Source organism: Salvia splendens, chromosome 19 (genome assembly GCF_004379255.2).
Source record: "Salvia splendens isolate huo1 chromosome 19, SspV2, whole genome shotgun sequence".
Lineage (NCBI taxonomy): Eukaryota > Viridiplantae > Streptophyta > Magnoliopsida > Lamiales > Lamiaceae > Salvia > Salvia splendens.
The window spans coordinates 6,092,488-6,109,355 of NC_056050.1; the positions used below are offsets into that span (position 1 = coordinate 6,092,488).

At 35.2% G+C, this 16,868-nt stretch overlaps 2 protein-coding genes and 1 long non-coding RNA gene across 4 annotated transcripts; 2 read left to right on the forward strand and 1 right to left on the reverse strand.

Annotated features, from left to right (window-relative positions):
* Window positions 1-3,159: 3,159 nt before the first annotated feature.
* Window positions 3,160-3,474, forward strand: LOC121778924. Its single transcript, XM_042176309.1, has one exon. It carries the CDS (start codon window positions 3,160-3,162, stop codon window positions 3,472-3,474), a length of 315 nt encoding a protein of 104 aa, XP_042032243.1.
* A 5,093-nt stretch (window positions 3,475-8,567) lies between these two features.
* LOC121780353 (zinc finger CCCH domain-containing protein 6-like) lies at window positions 8,568-14,388 on the reverse strand. Of its 2 annotated transcripts, XM_042177938.1 has the most exons (5): window positions 14,001-14,388; window positions 10,883-11,085; window positions 10,222-10,431; window positions 9,890-10,014; window positions 8,568-9,755 (listed from the first exon to the last, which is right to left on the reverse strand). In XM_042177938.1, exons 3-5 carry the CDS (start codon window positions 10,387-10,389, stop codon window positions 8,693-8,695), a joined length of 1,356 nt encoding a protein of 451 aa, XP_042033872.1. In that variant the 5' UTR covers window positions 10,390-10,431; window positions 10,883-11,085; window positions 14,001-14,388; the 3' UTR covers window positions 8,568-8,692. The 2 variants fall into 2 exon arrangements, with proteins under 2 accessions (XP_042033872.1, XP_042033871.1); XM_042177937.1 differs by lacking the exon at window positions 10,883-11,085.
* LOC121780355 lies at window positions 11,736-12,554 on the forward strand. The gene is made up of 2 exons (XR_006046000.1): window positions 11,736-12,027; window positions 12,449-12,554. It is a non-coding gene; the product is annotated as an uncharacterized LOC121780355 (long non-coding RNA).
* Window positions 14,389-16,868: the final 2,480 nt, after the last annotated feature.

Here is a 16,868-nt window from a genome sequence, read left to right on the forward strand (position 1 = left end):
CCATGATGTTTGAGGTTAAAGACCTTTCAATTGGTTTAGGAGGTTGAGGAGGGTGTCCACGACCACGACCACGACCACAACGACTCCTTGGTGGTGGTGGGGGTGGCATTTCTTGAACCTCTTCCACCTCGCTCTCCTCCTCATCATCATCATCATCATCGTCATCAAAATTCACAGGGGTTGGAATTTGTTGAGAATAGGCACCGCGACCGGGAGCACCACTACCGGTACCAACATAAGCATCGCCTTAGGATTGAGAGCGAGAGAGAGAGAGCAATAGCATTGGCCATATCTTGCTCTTCTCGAATCTACAAAATAATATTTGTATTGTAAATATCCAATAGAATTATGAACAATAATGTAATGTAATTCATAATTAATTATATTAGTAGATAATAATTATTAACCTGCCACGCATCCATGTTCCTTTGAGAAATTTCATCAATAACGGATCTTCGACTTGGCCTCTTGGACTTTCCCTTTCCCTTATCAACACGACCTTCTCGAGATGAAGACATCTTGATAGTAACAAATTATATAGTAGAAAACTAGAAATATGGAATAATATATATATTTTTTATTTTAGCAACTGAGAAAGATAACTTATAGAACTACGGGAACAAGTATAAGTGTATAACAATGCGTAATAAGAGTAGCACTTGAATAATTCAAATGTAAACATAATAGCACAAATGAGAAATGGGAGACAAAGAGATAGAATTGAGAGATTGAAGAGAGAAACTCTTGTTAACACAAGAATGGGGTGAATGTAAGTGAGGATAGAATGGGGTATTTATAGATAAAAATGAGGGAAAATGGATGAATTTGAATTCAAAATCAGAATTAAAAAAAAAATTGAATTTCGGACCAAACCGGCAGTTTTGGTGTAAAACCGTCGGAACCGCCGGTTCGGTCAACAAACCGGCTGCAAAACCTGCAATGTGTCAGCCTCGTGTTCCGCACCGCCATCGAAAACCGGCGGTTACCAGTCCAAAAATAGCTGGAACCGGCCGACAAAACCTCCTGAAAAAGCTGCCCCCGCCGATGCCTCGGTTATCGCGCCGGAACCGTGAAATCGCCGGTTAACCGACGGTTCCGAACCGTCCGGAACCGGCAGTTCGGTGACGGTTCCGGTTCGAAAAATCTTGAACCGGAACCGGACCGCGGTTCCAAATGCGATGGTTCCGATTCGAGAAAATGTACACAGTTCCGGTTGGGCGGTTAACCGCCGGAACCGGTGGGCATCTTTAGTCACGATCAGTTAATCTCTAGACAAGAAAATAGGAGTATTAAGTTTCTACCGACTGACAGCGACATCGACATCAAAATTCAAATAAGTAGGTTCCAATTAGTAGAATATGTAGTGTTACCATACTCTGAAGCACGTTTAATTTTTTGTGTTATTTACATTCCACAATTTAGATTAAGTGTTATCAAATTGTTATCACAAACAATACACTACACATAATAAGCATTCATTACATATCATACAACTCGTCAAAAAATGTAAATAAGTTAAAGTGCATAGATAAAAAAAATAGTAAGAGAATCGTATGAAAATGAATTATACACTAATTTTGGGAGACACCGAAAGGGAATGGAATGAAGTATTATTTTGTTAATGGCATCTCAATTTTGGGAGCAACCAATTGCGAATGGAATGGCACATGAAAAATGCCAAAAGCTAAAAACTAGAAATGGAATGGCACTTGATCCATTCAAACTATGGAGAATATGTGATTTTACATCGAGAATAACTATTTTGTCCTCTATAGCTTGATCTAAAGTATTTAATTGATTAATACTACTAATGACTACTTAAATATCATATACTATATAGTAACAATAATGACTACATATTGTTTGGTAACAACGCCAACCAATCTGAATCCGCCATGTATCAGTGGTTTTAATGGCATGATAATGAAATGCACTTCACTCCAAGGGTAATAGCCCTTTTTTATTTATATTTTTTTTATTTCAATTTTTCTCAACTCCTTTGTATTAAGAGTAAACTGTCTAATGGGTGCCCTATATTTGTGGTTTTCTAAAAATATTCATAGAAAAACTCCATATTTGCACTTTCACGTTTAAGATGCTCCTATACTTTAAAAATTAAAGTGAATACATAAAGGATAATGAAGTATGATGAGAAAAAAGAAAGAAAAAAGAAGTAAAGTATTTCATATGTGTCGTAAAAATATGAACACTTTCATTTTCGTCTGTCACATAAAAATATGAATATTTTAATTTATAAAATGTTATCTCCAACTCATTACTCGTATAAATCGATATATTTACAGCTTATACAACTATAATCCACCATTTTACCCTAATAGAGATGTGATCAAATGCAAACTCTAAATATTGTACAAACTCCAAACTATGATTTGGACCATTAAAAAATTTCAACAGATGATCAAATAATAGCATCAAAAAATACCAAGACAATGTCAACGGTTGACACCGTGTTGACATTGTGTTGATATTGTGCTGACATCAAAATCTTGAAATTTTATATTGTGTTGACACTGTGTTGAAAAGTTTGGAGTTTGTACAATATATAAGTTTGCATTTTATCACTACCCTACACTAATAATAATATGAGTCTTACTATCTATTATCATTATTTTAACTACCTTTTTTATTTTATCTCTTATTTTATTAATTTTACAATAATTTCCATATTATTTTAAATGCACATATTTTTATGGGACATAAGTTATATAAAAGAGAATGTCAAAAATTATGACTCAAAACGAGGTGAAAATCAAGCGGGGCACAGACTGTGGATCGATAATTGGTAAATGGAGTAGTAATTTGGTATATGCATCTATCGCTTTCAGTTTGTTGCCCTGTAACACAGAAGGCATATATCGGAGTGGATCCCATACTCCACAATTCTTATTCCACCTACTTAAAATAAAATAAAATAAAATAAAATAAAATAAAATAAAATAATATTATAATCATGTATGTTGTGAGTGTATGGGAGGAGTCGAATAGGAATTGTGGAGTAGGGATCCGCTACAACTATAAGAGCGTCCACTATAAGGTGTGCCGCCGCAACCATTAAATTCCACCCACCAAATACCAATCAATCCACAAACTCTTAACAGATTTGCGATTTCACTCACAAAATATCGCACCCCCAATCCAATGACGATTTCGAACGCGGTGGTCGGGAATTTGACGACGATTTACCTTTTTGTCTTCGCCGCGATGAAGGCCTACAGCCTCGCCGTGGGGCGGAGCTTCGGCGGCGTCTACGTCCTCGCCCTGTCGACGGCGGTGGTGGCCGCAATCCTCATCGGAAGCCTCGCTTGGGACGTCTCGCGGAAGGCGACGCAGGCTCTTATGGCGCGCGACCACCATCATGAAATGTGCCGTGGCGGCATCTGCTGGCACGGCGTCGCCGCCAAATCGCCGGCGTCTGAGGTCCGGTTCCGCCTCCGTCACCACCATAATCTCTGATTTAATATTTGCATAGACAATTGTTACGTGTACATATTGGTGGAAATAAAAACACTTGCACTTGATTCTATAAAAAACACACACTTACAAAATAGTAGCTGCAAGAGTATATGCAGTTTTAGTAAAAGAGTGTCAAACTAGTGTAAGTTATTTAATTTAAGATTGGTAAATTGAGTTTGCCAAAGAAACTAAACACAAATTTTAGAGAATAGACAAGAAGAACTCGGGCATATGAATTGGAAAACTTCGATGGACTACTACGATCAAGACTATGCTTAAGAGGATTAAGTTTGTTGTACGCTGCCTATCAGTTAAACACTTGTATACCTACGAAAGCTGGACACATCTCCCAACTTCTACTCCCAACCTATCACCGCTGCTAGGTAGCGTAGCATGCTTTAGATTAGTTTTTTTCAATTTTCAAACACATAATTAAATCATATTCACTCCATCCCAACTAAGTTGAGTCGTATTCCTTTTTGGGACGTCCAAACTAAGTTAAGTCATTTCTTTTTTTCACAAAAACCAAAACATTCAATCGTTCTTACTTTATTCCATCACTCATTTCCCTCTTTCTTTATCTTTCCTTCTTTATTCATCTCTCCTACTTTTCAATAAAATTTCTTAATCTTAGTGCTCAAAAATTTTGACTCAACTTAATTGAGACGGAGGCAGTACTACATTAACTTAATGCCCGCGGAAGCGCAATAGATACCAAACAAATTTTAATAGATAAAAACTATTGATCCACTCGAGACTCTCTCTTATTAAGATTCAAATCTCGAATTTCTTACCTATGAGTTTTTTGATCAAAATCTATGCTAAAGAGACAATAGAATAATGGCTAAGGATTTTTACCTATCAAGACGTCTCAAGATTAGCAAAATAATTGAACAATTCATAAATAAGAATCACACATAAATTAAACCATAAAAGTCATGAAAATATCCAACAAATTCACCCTACTACGTATTTGGAGCAACTAGATCTAACCAAACGTACTAAAATCAATTATATATGAAATCCATGGTATCCCCCAACTCTAGATCTCCCAAGTGATGGAGTTTGGATCATCCCTTTCCTCTTCTCTTCTTTCCTCTCTAAAAAACAGTGCCGCCTTTCCCTCTTAATTTGAATACATTAAATACACCCAACAACTACATTCTCAGTCTTCATTTTGAACATAAAATATTCCCCTGCTGTTCCTGTTCCACACAAGAAAGTAAAATAAACAAACAAAATAAATCAAATAAATATATGTTGTTTTATTGATTTATGGCTATTGATCTCCACACTAAAATATTCACATTAAACATGATGAATACCGCATTCAACTGCTGTGAAATGTGAATCCAGGCGGGTCGCTGATTTCGGCGTGAGGCCAACTCTGCGGGGCGTTGCTTCTGTTCGGGAGTCGACATTCATTGCCGGATAGTCGCCGGCTTAGTACAGGAACCAACTCGGCGGGTCGTCGGCTTTGTCCGAGCTCTAATCCAGCGAGCCGCCAGAGCTGTCTACCCTCCTGGAACAGCAGCTCCACCTTCTCCAGCTTTCGCATGTTTGCAGCCTTTAAAATAGTCATTTTCCTATTTTAAAAAGTTTCATGATAATGCAGTCATTTCTATTTTTGACAAAAAGTAAAACTCTCTTTTACTTTATTCTCTCATATTTTATTCACCATTCATTTAATATATTATTCTTAAACTCTGTGCCAAAAATAAACGTCTTTATTAACAACGGTATGAGTATGAAATAAGGCATAAGCTCCGTTTTTGTTCCGTTTCACTCCTACATTGAAAACATTTTACTTTTGTATGCCTGTAAGAAAGTAAAACCTTGAAGAAATAAAAATCGAATATTTGATTCGCATAAAGTACTTAATAGTAAAAGTATTTAATTACTAGATAAATGAAGGGATAGGATCTTCTGCACTGGGGAGGAAACACAACACCCTGCTGTGTGCAAATAAAACGACGCCGCTTTACTCTTTCATGCTTTTTTTTGTTCCTTTTTACATTTCCTTTCTTTATACAGTACTTTATTAGCTATTCTCGGTAACTTGAATTAATCAAAGTTAGTTTAGTGTATTATACTAATAGTTAATTAGTGATTCTTTGATAATTAATATTTTAATTAGTTATTTTAATATATTTTGTAACAAAGAAACAAAAGTTACGAAATAGTAGTTTTTTTGGGTTTAATCACATGTGTACTAAATCCGCCTTTGGCGGAATCCAACTAATTCTGCTCGATCGGATTTACGGATTAAGTCCGAAAGTTTTCTAGTGGGTGGTGGGTTTGAACCCGTGATTTTAAGGTCTCCACAGCTCAGCACTGTCGGTGATAATAGTATTTTTTTAATATGCCAAAAAATTGAACTGAATTTAAAACTAAAAAGCAATTATGGAATTAGGGGATCCAATTCTTTTTCTATGATTTTAATTTATTAAATTTAAATTTCAGATTAGTATTTTAATAGATTAAAAAAACTATTTTGCAAGCTTGCATTTCTCTATTATAAACAAATGTTGTAAAATTTCTATTATAAACAAATGTTGCAAAATGGTTGATTAAACTTAAATATTGTAAACATATAGTATAATCAAGAGAAGATATTATTATGCACGTATTATTAAACAAGCTTTCATTTCCTTGTAACAAATAGTACATCACAACTTTAATTATCGATGAAACAGAAATATAAAAAGGAAGAAAAGAAACACATAAAAAAAGAATGCAGCGTAGTTGATTAATTCTAGTTATTATCACTATTAGTATATTAAATTACCGTATATAGAAAGGAAATATAAAAATGAACAAAAAAAATAGCATGAAAAAGTAAAGCAGCGTCGTTTTATTTGCACAGCAGGGTGCTGTGTTTCCTCCACATTGGAGAGGATCCTATCCCATAAATGAATTAATCTAGCCTTAAGAAAATCTACTTATATGATATAAAAAATATAAATAAATTAATACTAATGAACTAAAGAATCAAATTGGGTGGAAAAATCCAAAGAAACGTAAATTACAAGTAATAAATAGTTACGAAAAACAACAAAAGGCGTACTAAACAGGATTCAAACACGAATTGATCCATATGTTACAAAATACTAGTACATGAATACATGAATTTTTTATCTCTCAATTTTCACATGAAAAGAATTTCTTCCGGCGAGATTTAAGCTATAGGGTGGAGAGGCTGAATGCCTACATGATAATTAATTAATCTAAACTAAGCTATGTTTAATTATATTATTATAAATGTCAAAATAAATTGTACTGGGAAGTGAAAAGAGAGGAGTGATCAATGGCTAACTAATTATCAATCACAAATTAAGACTAAATACTATTAGATTAGGAGATTTAGGGGTTGAAATAATGCCCGATTATATTTTAAATTATAAAATTATTGAATAAACTTAAAGGTATTAATGTCAATTCTCTCTCATCAAAATCATCAAAATCATCGGACGCAGGGCGCGGACGATGGTGGCCACCCACAATGTGGGCATCGTCCGCGCCTGAGGACGATGGACGCCATCGGGCGCCCCATTGCGGGTGGCCTAAAATATCAATAAAACTGTGTTGATATTTTCTTGTACTTGTGTTGATATATTCTCATGTCATATTGTTGATATTTGTAATACACTATGTTGATATAAAAAAAGTATCCACGAATGATAACATAATGACGATATTACCATTTTGTTGATATTTTGTCTACTATTTATTGAAATTTGTGAGCTTTAATCTCATCCACTTATTTCAAAATCTAACGGTGTAGATTTAGTCTTAGTTTTGGATTATAGTGTTATAAGCATTAGAAGAGGACATGTGAAGATATATTAATATCTAAATCAATTTAACCGAAAGTGCATAAATAGTAGTGAAAATAGCATTTAATAATTATTTCGGACAAAAAATGTAAAAGTACGTGAAATCAGATTTGTACAAAAGTGCCCCTTCTTGCATTCTGTGTTGTGGTGTATTACAAAATCTTCTAGAAGACATGCATATAACTATATTACAGAGTACCAAAAAGACAATAAATTTCGGAGTGAGAGATACTGAAAATATCATATCAATGGAAGAAAGAAACAGAAGAGCAGAATGTGAATATGGAGAAGCTGCAGAAGGAACTCATTATGAGGAAGTGGATTCTTGTTACAAGCATGGTTTTGAATATGTGGATGAGCACAGGGTGGAATCTGAATCTGAATCTGAATCTGAATCTGCCCCTCTGCTCAGAGCTATTTTCAAGAAATACGGGGACATAACTAGTGGCAACGATGTCAAATCATCTGGTCTTCTGTCCATCTTCCTGGAGAGAATCTACCATGTCTACCAAAGGCTAGAGCTGGCCGAGTGCCTTGATCTCTCGCGTGTAGAGCTTCAAGGCATGATCTCCGAGCTCCGCCTTTTCAAGATGCATAAACTGAATGTGGGATGGATTCTTGAGAGGGTGGAGTATAAACTTATTGAGTTGATGGAAACACAAGTTTGCTCTTTACAGAAGGAAATCTCATCAATCAAAGCAGAATTATTAGTGATGAAGCAAGAGGTTGCTGCTATTGGTGTGATTGCTCTTGATGAGGCGGTGAGGTTAGATCTGCTGTGAGACGATCCACGAGACTAAGGAAGCAGCCGGGATGGCACGAGGCGTTTTACTTGTTAGATAGTGTAGACTTATGGCAGATGCCTATCGTTGGCTGGAATGTTCGAGTGTACTTAACTTAAACTAAAATGCAGTTACTTTGTACGTTCGATCAATGCAAGTGTTCTCGCATTTTTACACAAAATAATGTTATTCTGCCCACAGGCTTCCAAGCAATTATTTTAAATTAGGTTTCAAAACTAAGGCAATCCCATTGTATGTCAAGCATTTCTAGAAAGATCCAGACTTCATTTTGTACCTTTTTCATGATCATTTTAGTTGTAATAACAAAAGGCATTCATACTGAATCATGAAAAGAGTTCAATCAACCCAAAAACCATTAGAAGCCACATCTAAATATTCGTATCAAATTAAAAACAATAACAAAGAAAAGAAATGCAGCTACTTTATCCAGAACTTCAAAATTGAGGACAAAATATAATAGCAATATAGCATGGAATAAGAAATATTAATTGGCCCTCAGGGAAAAGAACATAAGAGAGATGGGAAACGAATCATCACAGTAACAAAGATTTACACAAAAGAAACGCATCGGTAGCAAAATTATGCACCGGTAATTTCTCTATCCAGTTTCATTCGCTTAGTACCTTGAACATTCGGAATACTATTGACTTTCTGCTGCGGTGATACATCATGCTGAAAGGTGCAGTTCGGGCCATTCCTGCAACCCCTCGAACTATTGAAATAGATGCAAGGCTTCATTATCCTTGGCTTCGTGTCCCTTGGTCTCATCATCGTGTTATTCAGAGGTTCTTGACCCATCACTAGGGCTTGGTTACTTTGATGAGCAAACTGGGGCATAGTCTCTCTTCTCTCTCCCCCATGTTGCTGAATGAGGCTCTTATAATAGTTCATATCCTTTGCTACAGGAGCTGCTATTGATGGAGAGGGCACGGATATGACATCGGGTACCGATGGTCGTAGATGGGGGATGGATCCTGTCCTACTTGGTGAATGATAAGGTCCAGATGCTGCAAAAATAGGTGATGGAACAACCATTTCTGGTCTTGTAAAACGACCAGGGAGTGGCTCTCTTCGATGGACAGCCATAATGTCTGAATCAAAAGAACCCATAGGAGTCGAGGCCAAATTGGGGATATACTGTGCACTAGTTGATGGTATTCCAGGCAAACTATACGATGCAACATTTTTGGTTCCCATAACTGGCATGCCATGGAAAGTGGATGAAGATGCCATGCTAGATGATGCCGCAGTTTGCCCACTAGCAGATGCAGTATGGTTTGCAATCAGTTGCTCGATCATTTTTGGGTCATTGAGAATTTTCATGAGCAGCTCACGATCTATCAGGTTCCTCTGATCACTATTCGGCATGACAGATGACAAGGCAGCTTGTGCAGCTGCTATAATATCAGGTTCCATGCCTGTTGCTGAACCAACAGAAGGTGTTAAAGTAGTGTTGACCTGAGATAAAAATTCCCCATGAGGTGAGTGCTGTTGCTGGGAAATCATTGGTGTACTGTTTGATCCCATGGAGGCATACAATGTATCCACTGAAGCATCTTCATCTTCGATTGATGTGATAGGAACCACTGGAGTGCACTGGTCATTGTTAGTTGAGTCTTCTGCACCGACTAATGCAGAAGGGCTGCACAAGCACAAAGCAGAAAGTTCAATACAGATAGGACGTCAAACAGAATCAAGCAAGGCCAACATAAAGCATAATCACCATCAAAGATGCACAGAAAAGAGGAAACATCAAGAGTGAGGTATGCATCGCACTTTAAAGGAATGGCTGACGGGCGTGGATATATTGCTTCTAGCACTCTCATTTCTCGTTGATCCTGGGTTTCTGTTTCTCTGCTTTCTTCCCCAGCAACGACTCGCCAAGAGCTATCTACTTCAATCTGCAACACAAGAATATGTCTAATGCGTGAGTATTAGAACAAGCCCTCCACATCAGAGTGCCCCTTATTCCTTCCATCCACGCCCAATAAAAATACCAGAAAGCCATAGATAAAATAAAAATGAAGACCTGCACGATTTGCAGGTAAGAGATTCCCAGCCTTTTGCAACCAAAATGAGAAAGGCACATAATATTTAATCAGACATACCCTAGGAGGACACTTCCATTTCACTAGAGATATATGAGATAGCTTCACTGCCCAAGGATTTGCAGGTTGGCTTAACTCAAAGCCCGGAGGCAAGTTGTCTTCAGACGCCATGCCACCTGCCTGTAACGACCATGCCTTTGCCTGAAGGAGATGGTCTTGGGTTCCCATTCCAACCTGTGAAGGACATTCTTCCGACAAAAATAGCCTTACCTGTTGACACAAATATATTAGTATGAAGAAAGCAATTCAGGCTGACTCTTTTCATCACAACTCAATCATATTATCATCAAAGCAACCGAATGATAGCCTCAGAAGCACAAGTAGCAACAAAAAAGATACATAAACAACCGGAATAGTCAAAACAGACTTCATAACTGAAGATGGCTAAAAATAGATAAGGGCCATTGCACTTAAAATTACTCCACTGAAGGGTAAATGTCGGCCCACCAAGGTCCATTTATAAGTGATGTCCATTGATTTTTTACTTAAAGAGAATGCAGCAAGATGGTCTGTCACAGATGTGAACAGCCAAACAGATCGTTTCTCTTTCTTTATTTCTTGTGAAACATAAAAATGATGTAAAGATGCTGAAATTTGCTCCAACAGACCCATATGATTGTAAATCATTTTAATATCCTGTAGGTAAGGGTAGAAGAAATACCCGTCAGACATTCACAATGCGAAGTCAAATGCCCAGACTGACATGATAAGATCAAGTTTGTAATTAATACTGGAGCAAACAAATCACCATCTTTAGAGCATTGAGCCAACATCTTTCCACCAGTGCCGGACGGAAGGTGGAGAGTGATATGATTATGCTCTCACATTTACATCCACAAACCTTCATGGTCGCATCATCTCATCCTTAAAATTAGAAAAGTGCGTTTTACCCCCTCAAATTTTTAAAGAAACTAATGCTAGTAATTAATAAGTAAGGTGAGCCTATGGTAATGTTTGTCTGGTGCTTTTAACATCTACTATCAGAGTACTATTCTTTAGTGAACGGAAGACATGCTTTAGTTGCATCAACAATGTATAGCCAATTCAAACAACACAATTAAAAACGGTAAAGAAAATGAAAAAGCCACACACAGTTTTTCTCAGGTCCGTAAATCTGGAAGAACATAACATACTATGTTTATATATTTAAATTGGGATGACAAATGGTTATTGAAGTGAGTGATTAAGAGTAAAGATAGATTACCTTAACTGCAATACAAATTTTTATTTAAAGAGTTTCGAACAATCGAATCACCATAATTTTTTGTACCCTATATAAACTTAGAGGTGTGATCTGTTGCTAACACTGCTAACTCATCAATACAATGTATTAAAAATGTCAACACGATGACATTGAAATGTCAACATAAACTTAGTTGATATTTTAATACACTGTGTTGACATTGATATTTAAAATGTCAACTCAGTATATTAAAATATCAACTAAGTTTATGTTGACATTTCAATGTCATCGTGTTAACATTTTTAATACACTGTATTGATGAGTTGGCAATTTAAGAAAAGTTAGCATTATAACTTGTATACAAGTTGACATTATAAAAGGTCCAGGTGGTTCAGGTCCACATAATCCATTGTAATTTGTCACCATTTCTCTTCTCTCCCCATTAACTCTTTGTCCTTCTGCTGTTCTTTATTCTTTAACTTCTTCCATCTTAATAACACCCAGTGTTGTCAAAATGGCGCTCGGGTCGCTCGGGTCGCCCGGGTCGAGACTGTCACCGCCCCAACATGGGTGGGTTGATCGAGGTACGGGGTCGCCGCCGGGTCGCCTGGGTCGAGATACAGGTAATTCCTAAACCTTTATTCTCTGAATCTTTTCCTTTTTAATGCTGATTTGTTTTTACTAAAATAAACATAAGTATAAAAGTAAAAGTTACCTAAAAGTCTGCTGATTTTCTCAAATCTTTCACACTTTTGTTCTGATTTTCTCTAATCTCAGCCCACGTTTTTTCTCCTCTGTTCCTCAGATCTCTCACACTTTTATTCTGATTTTCAAAAATCTCAGCAAACGTTTTTTCTACGTTCTCCTTTGTTTCTCAATCTCAATTATCTATATATATGCATGAACCACATCAAGCTTTTCAAACCCTAAATTCATCCTCTTCATTCCTAAACAAATATACAGAGCCACCCTTCATCTATTCCTTCCTTTGTTTAATCAAGGTATTGTTCTAACTTTCATCTTCTTTTTGAATTTTGTGTGCAGATTTTAATTCTAATTCGGCCTCTACAAGCAGCTTGTACCACTTTATCTACCTATAGGCTATATGTATTGAAACTTTATTTGATATATTGTAAACATTAGAGTAATATATTTATTTGATTTAATATTAAAAGGCAAAAAAATTAGCCTAGAATAGTGGGTCTCTCGACCCAGTCGACCCGCCGACCCGCGACCCGAATTTTCACATCATCGATCCGGTGCGACCCTCGACCCTAACTACACTGATAACACCCCCCTGCACGCGCAGAGCGCACGCCGGGTAACAGCCACCCAATATTACCAACTACTACCAAAAGCATTCACATTAGCAAAAAAACGTAACCTGATTTAAGAATAACATACATCGTCTTTGAAGATATTTTTTTCCGTAGTAATGCATTAGTTCAATATATCGTGGCAGAAATGCTGCCATATGAAACTCAACTTGAAAACAGAAATTAAGTGGTTAACCAACAACTATTACAAAAGAAGCCATCATCAACAAAAGCAAACACTCCATTAGCGAAGATGATTAGTTTATCACTTTATCCCATGGAATGCGCAAAGTTATTGTAATTGATGAGGCAAACGAACTCATAGAGAGTAATAACAATGCCTCATCCTCCATGTACCAATTCAGTTGATCCCAAAATAACGAGGCTGGCATCTCCTACAGTACACACTCCACTCAGTGTGGTAAGTTAGTGTATCCTAACTACTGCTGCAAAAGCAATGCCAATATAGAGTCTTGAATCCATATAGTATTTACCAGAATCCAATACTTCAAGAACTGACCAATGGGTAGTGGCTAATAAGACGAGCAAATCGTAAATGTATGGCCTGATTCATCGTTAATAATAGTATAATACACTCTCAACACTTAATCCTGGGTATCAGAAGGTGGCATATTTCATTCAATTAAATGAATGCCAAACAATTGGAAGAACTTCAATAGGAAGGGGTGATCTACTGATCAGGAAACATGGCTGTAGCTGAATGGATTTATTTTGTGCTTCACTTAAAAACATAAAGCATGAAGCAAGTGCCAAAGGTTCACTTTGGTAACTACATTAGATACACAACATCATAAACTACATTTACCCAGGATAGTTGCTTCAAATCTAACCTGCAAGAGCTTCATTTTACTCATAGTACAATTTGGTTGTTATCACAGCAATATCAATCTACACTATACAATTAAGGCTTATACAACAAAGTGGCACCACTCTATTGGCTGGTTTATCGGCTGGTTTAGTTTATGGAGCCTTCTTAATAAAACATTCTTAGTAATACTAATAAGAGAGGATATTCCCAATATTGCAAATACCATCACTGAATTCAACGAATTAATATCTATCATTGTTTCCCAACTGATACAGGCCAGCTTCTCTGCTGTATCAACTTAGCACCATTGCTGTGTCAACGAATTAAAGTCTATCATTATCACACACACCAAGAAGCTATAAGGACTCATACTTTCTCAACACATTTGTAAATCAATTGTAAGTCAAGCAAAAGTCAACAATAAGAAATGATTTTTTTATAAAAAAGTTACCTGACATAGATTAACTTCAGTAGCCCATGAAACCCTCTTTGATTTCTGCGATCCTCCCATATTAACAAATCAAATAACTCGTTTCGTATGGTTAGATCATAGATATATAATCTTATAACTGCAATCGCCCAATTTTCTTTGCCGCGCATACAAAACCCCTAATTGGCGAATAAGTTTTAGTCGATTGCCCCTTCATAAAAAAATTAGAAAAACGAAAGCCGAAACGATGGAGGGAGAATGAGGAAGAAAACCCTAAATTGGAGGCCTAGATCCACCTTTCGTTTTCATTTTTAGTTTATTCGTTACTAATTATTGTTGCAGAATACAACAACAGAACAGAGGAGATAATGCTGCTCTCATTTATTCTAATTTCTATGTTTGATTTCTTCGCTGCGAGCTGAGTCCACTGTTTTGAGTTTAGGCCATCCACGTGCGAACTATTTTAATTTATTTGGACCATTAATAAAAAAAAATTGCATACAGAGTATAATACTCCCTCTGTCCCGAACTACTCGCACATTTCCTTTTCGGCACGGAGATTAAGGAATGAGTGAATAGCAAAGTCAACAATTGCGGCTGTAGCTGATAATTTTTACTAAAAATGGAAAGAGTGCTAGTATGTACTAGTATACTGGGGTGTGTTATATTGCTAACTCCCTCTTAAATTACTAACTTCAACTTATTCATTTATAGGTATAATGGGGGTGTGTTATATTGCTAACTCTCTCTTAAATTACTAACTACAACTTATTCATTTATATGCGGATTATTAAATCAAGATATAAGATCATTCATCCACAAATATCAATGTGGTCTAAAAATAATTAATTAACAAAAAGCTAGTTATAACTAATTTTTAAAAAATATCTTAAAATTTTAAATGATTATAATTATCTCAATTTAAATTATTTTTTCACATAACACATATCAAATTAAAAATAATTTTATAAGGATTCTAACGAGATCTCACTTGCATATGTTCCGATGTCAAAATTTGGAAAAAAAAATCGTATTTTTTTTGTAGCAGGTTAATGTAAACATACATATGATAATATATCAAAATACAATACATATAACATGTCAATGTTAAATTGTGTTGACATATTCAATGCATCATATTGATATGTTTAATACATTATGTTGACATTTTGATCTAAAACCCTAATTTTGATAGTTTTCTAAATTTTAAATAATAATAAAATGAAATTACACTTAGCAATTTGTAGACCACTAGATCTTTACATATCTTATCGTTTTAAATTAGTTGTAGTTAGCAATTAAAGGTTGAGTTAGCAATTGATCACTCCCCCTAGTATACTACTATACGATTTAAGGAATATTGGTATATAGAGGTGTGATCAATTGCTAACTATAACTAATTTAATACTATAAGATTTTAGATTTACTGGTCTATAAATTGTCATATGTAAATTTAATTTTTTATTTTTAATATTAAAAAGATAATAACAACTCTAAGTTTAGGGTTTTAGATCAAAATATCAACACAGTGAATTAAACATATCAACACCATGTTTTAAATATGTCAACACAGTTTCATATTGACATTTTACATGTATTAAGTTGACATATTATGTTAGTGGGTCATGTTAGATTGAGATTTTTGGACCTAATTGAGAACTAAGATGTATTTTCAGCCACTCTTTCACAATTTTCACGCGATGTCAACTACGGAGACATTATGTCAACTAGGGGGCATAATTGTCATTTTCGCGCGATGTCAACTACGATGTCTACAGCAAACGTTATTTATGTCAACTATTATATCAACAACAACATTTTACAAATAATTAATTTCAACAACAAATATTTTCATGTCAACGACCTATATTATTTATGTCAACAACAACGTTTTACATATAATATATGTAGTTGACATTATATGTATGTAGTTGATATGGATTATATATGTAATTGACATGGATTGTACACATAGTTGACATTATATGTGTGTAGTTGACATGAATTGTATATGTAGTTGACATGAATTGTATATTTAATTGAAAAAAAATAAGAAAAAATAAAAAAAAAATTAAAAAATATTTATTGAATAAAATGTACCATAAAATTACCATTCTGCCGTTTCATAATTAATTAATCTAAAAATATTTTCAATGTGGCAAATTCTGAATAACTCATTTAATATAAATGAGTGGCTGATAATGCATCTCAATTCTCAATTAGGCTAAAAAATCTCAATTGATCACAACTCTTATGTTAGTTATATTGACATTAAACTGTTGTCGAAATATATAAAAATTTACGAAAATAATATCAAATATTGATATCGAAACATATGCATGTAGGATCTCGTTAAAATCCTTATAAAATTATCTTTAATTTGATATATGTTGTGTGAAAAAAATTTAAATCGAGATAGTTATATGAATTTTAAGTTTTGAGATGTTTCTTAAAAGTTAGTTACAACTAATTTGTTGTTAATTGACATAAATACCATAATTGACATTTTTCGTTCAATGTATTGATACTCGAAGTTGAATTATCTTGGCCCTTGATTTAAAAATATACTTCATCCGTCCTACAAGAATATGCACTCTTTCCTTTTTAATCCGTCTCACAAGAATATGCACTTTTCAATTTTGGAAACTCTTTGCTCTGTAATAAGGTGAGACTCATTCCTCACTAACAATACTTTAATTACTTTTTCTCTCTACCCCTTTCTCACTTTACTAATTTTATATTAAAACCAGTGTCGAACCCAAAGTGCATATTCTTTGGGGACGGAGGGAGTGTTGTCTATCATTTAATTGTAGTTAGCAATTTAAGGGTGAGTTAGCAATATAACACTATTGCTAGCTTTTTAAGTTGTTAATTCATCAATGCAGTGTA

Excerpts from the sequence above, each read along its gene's own strand:
- LOC121778924 (XM_042176309.1), top strand. The coding sequence starts at position 3,160 with ATGACGATTTCGAACGCGGTGGTCGGGAATTTGACGACGATTTACCTT.
- LOC121780353 (XM_042177937.1), bottom strand. The coding sequence starts at position 14,060 with ATGGGAGGATCGCAGAAATCAAAGAGGGTTTCATGGGCTACTGAAGTT. Across the intron at positions 10,015-10,221 it reads AATGGAAGTGTCCTCCTAGG|ATTGAAGTAGATAGCTCTTG; the intron begins GTATGTCTGATT and ends CTTGTGTTGCAG. Across the intron at positions 9,756-9,889 it reads CCGTCAGCCATTCCTTTAAA|CCCTTCTGCATTAGTCGGTG; the intron begins GTGCGATGCATA and ends GTGCTTGTGCAG.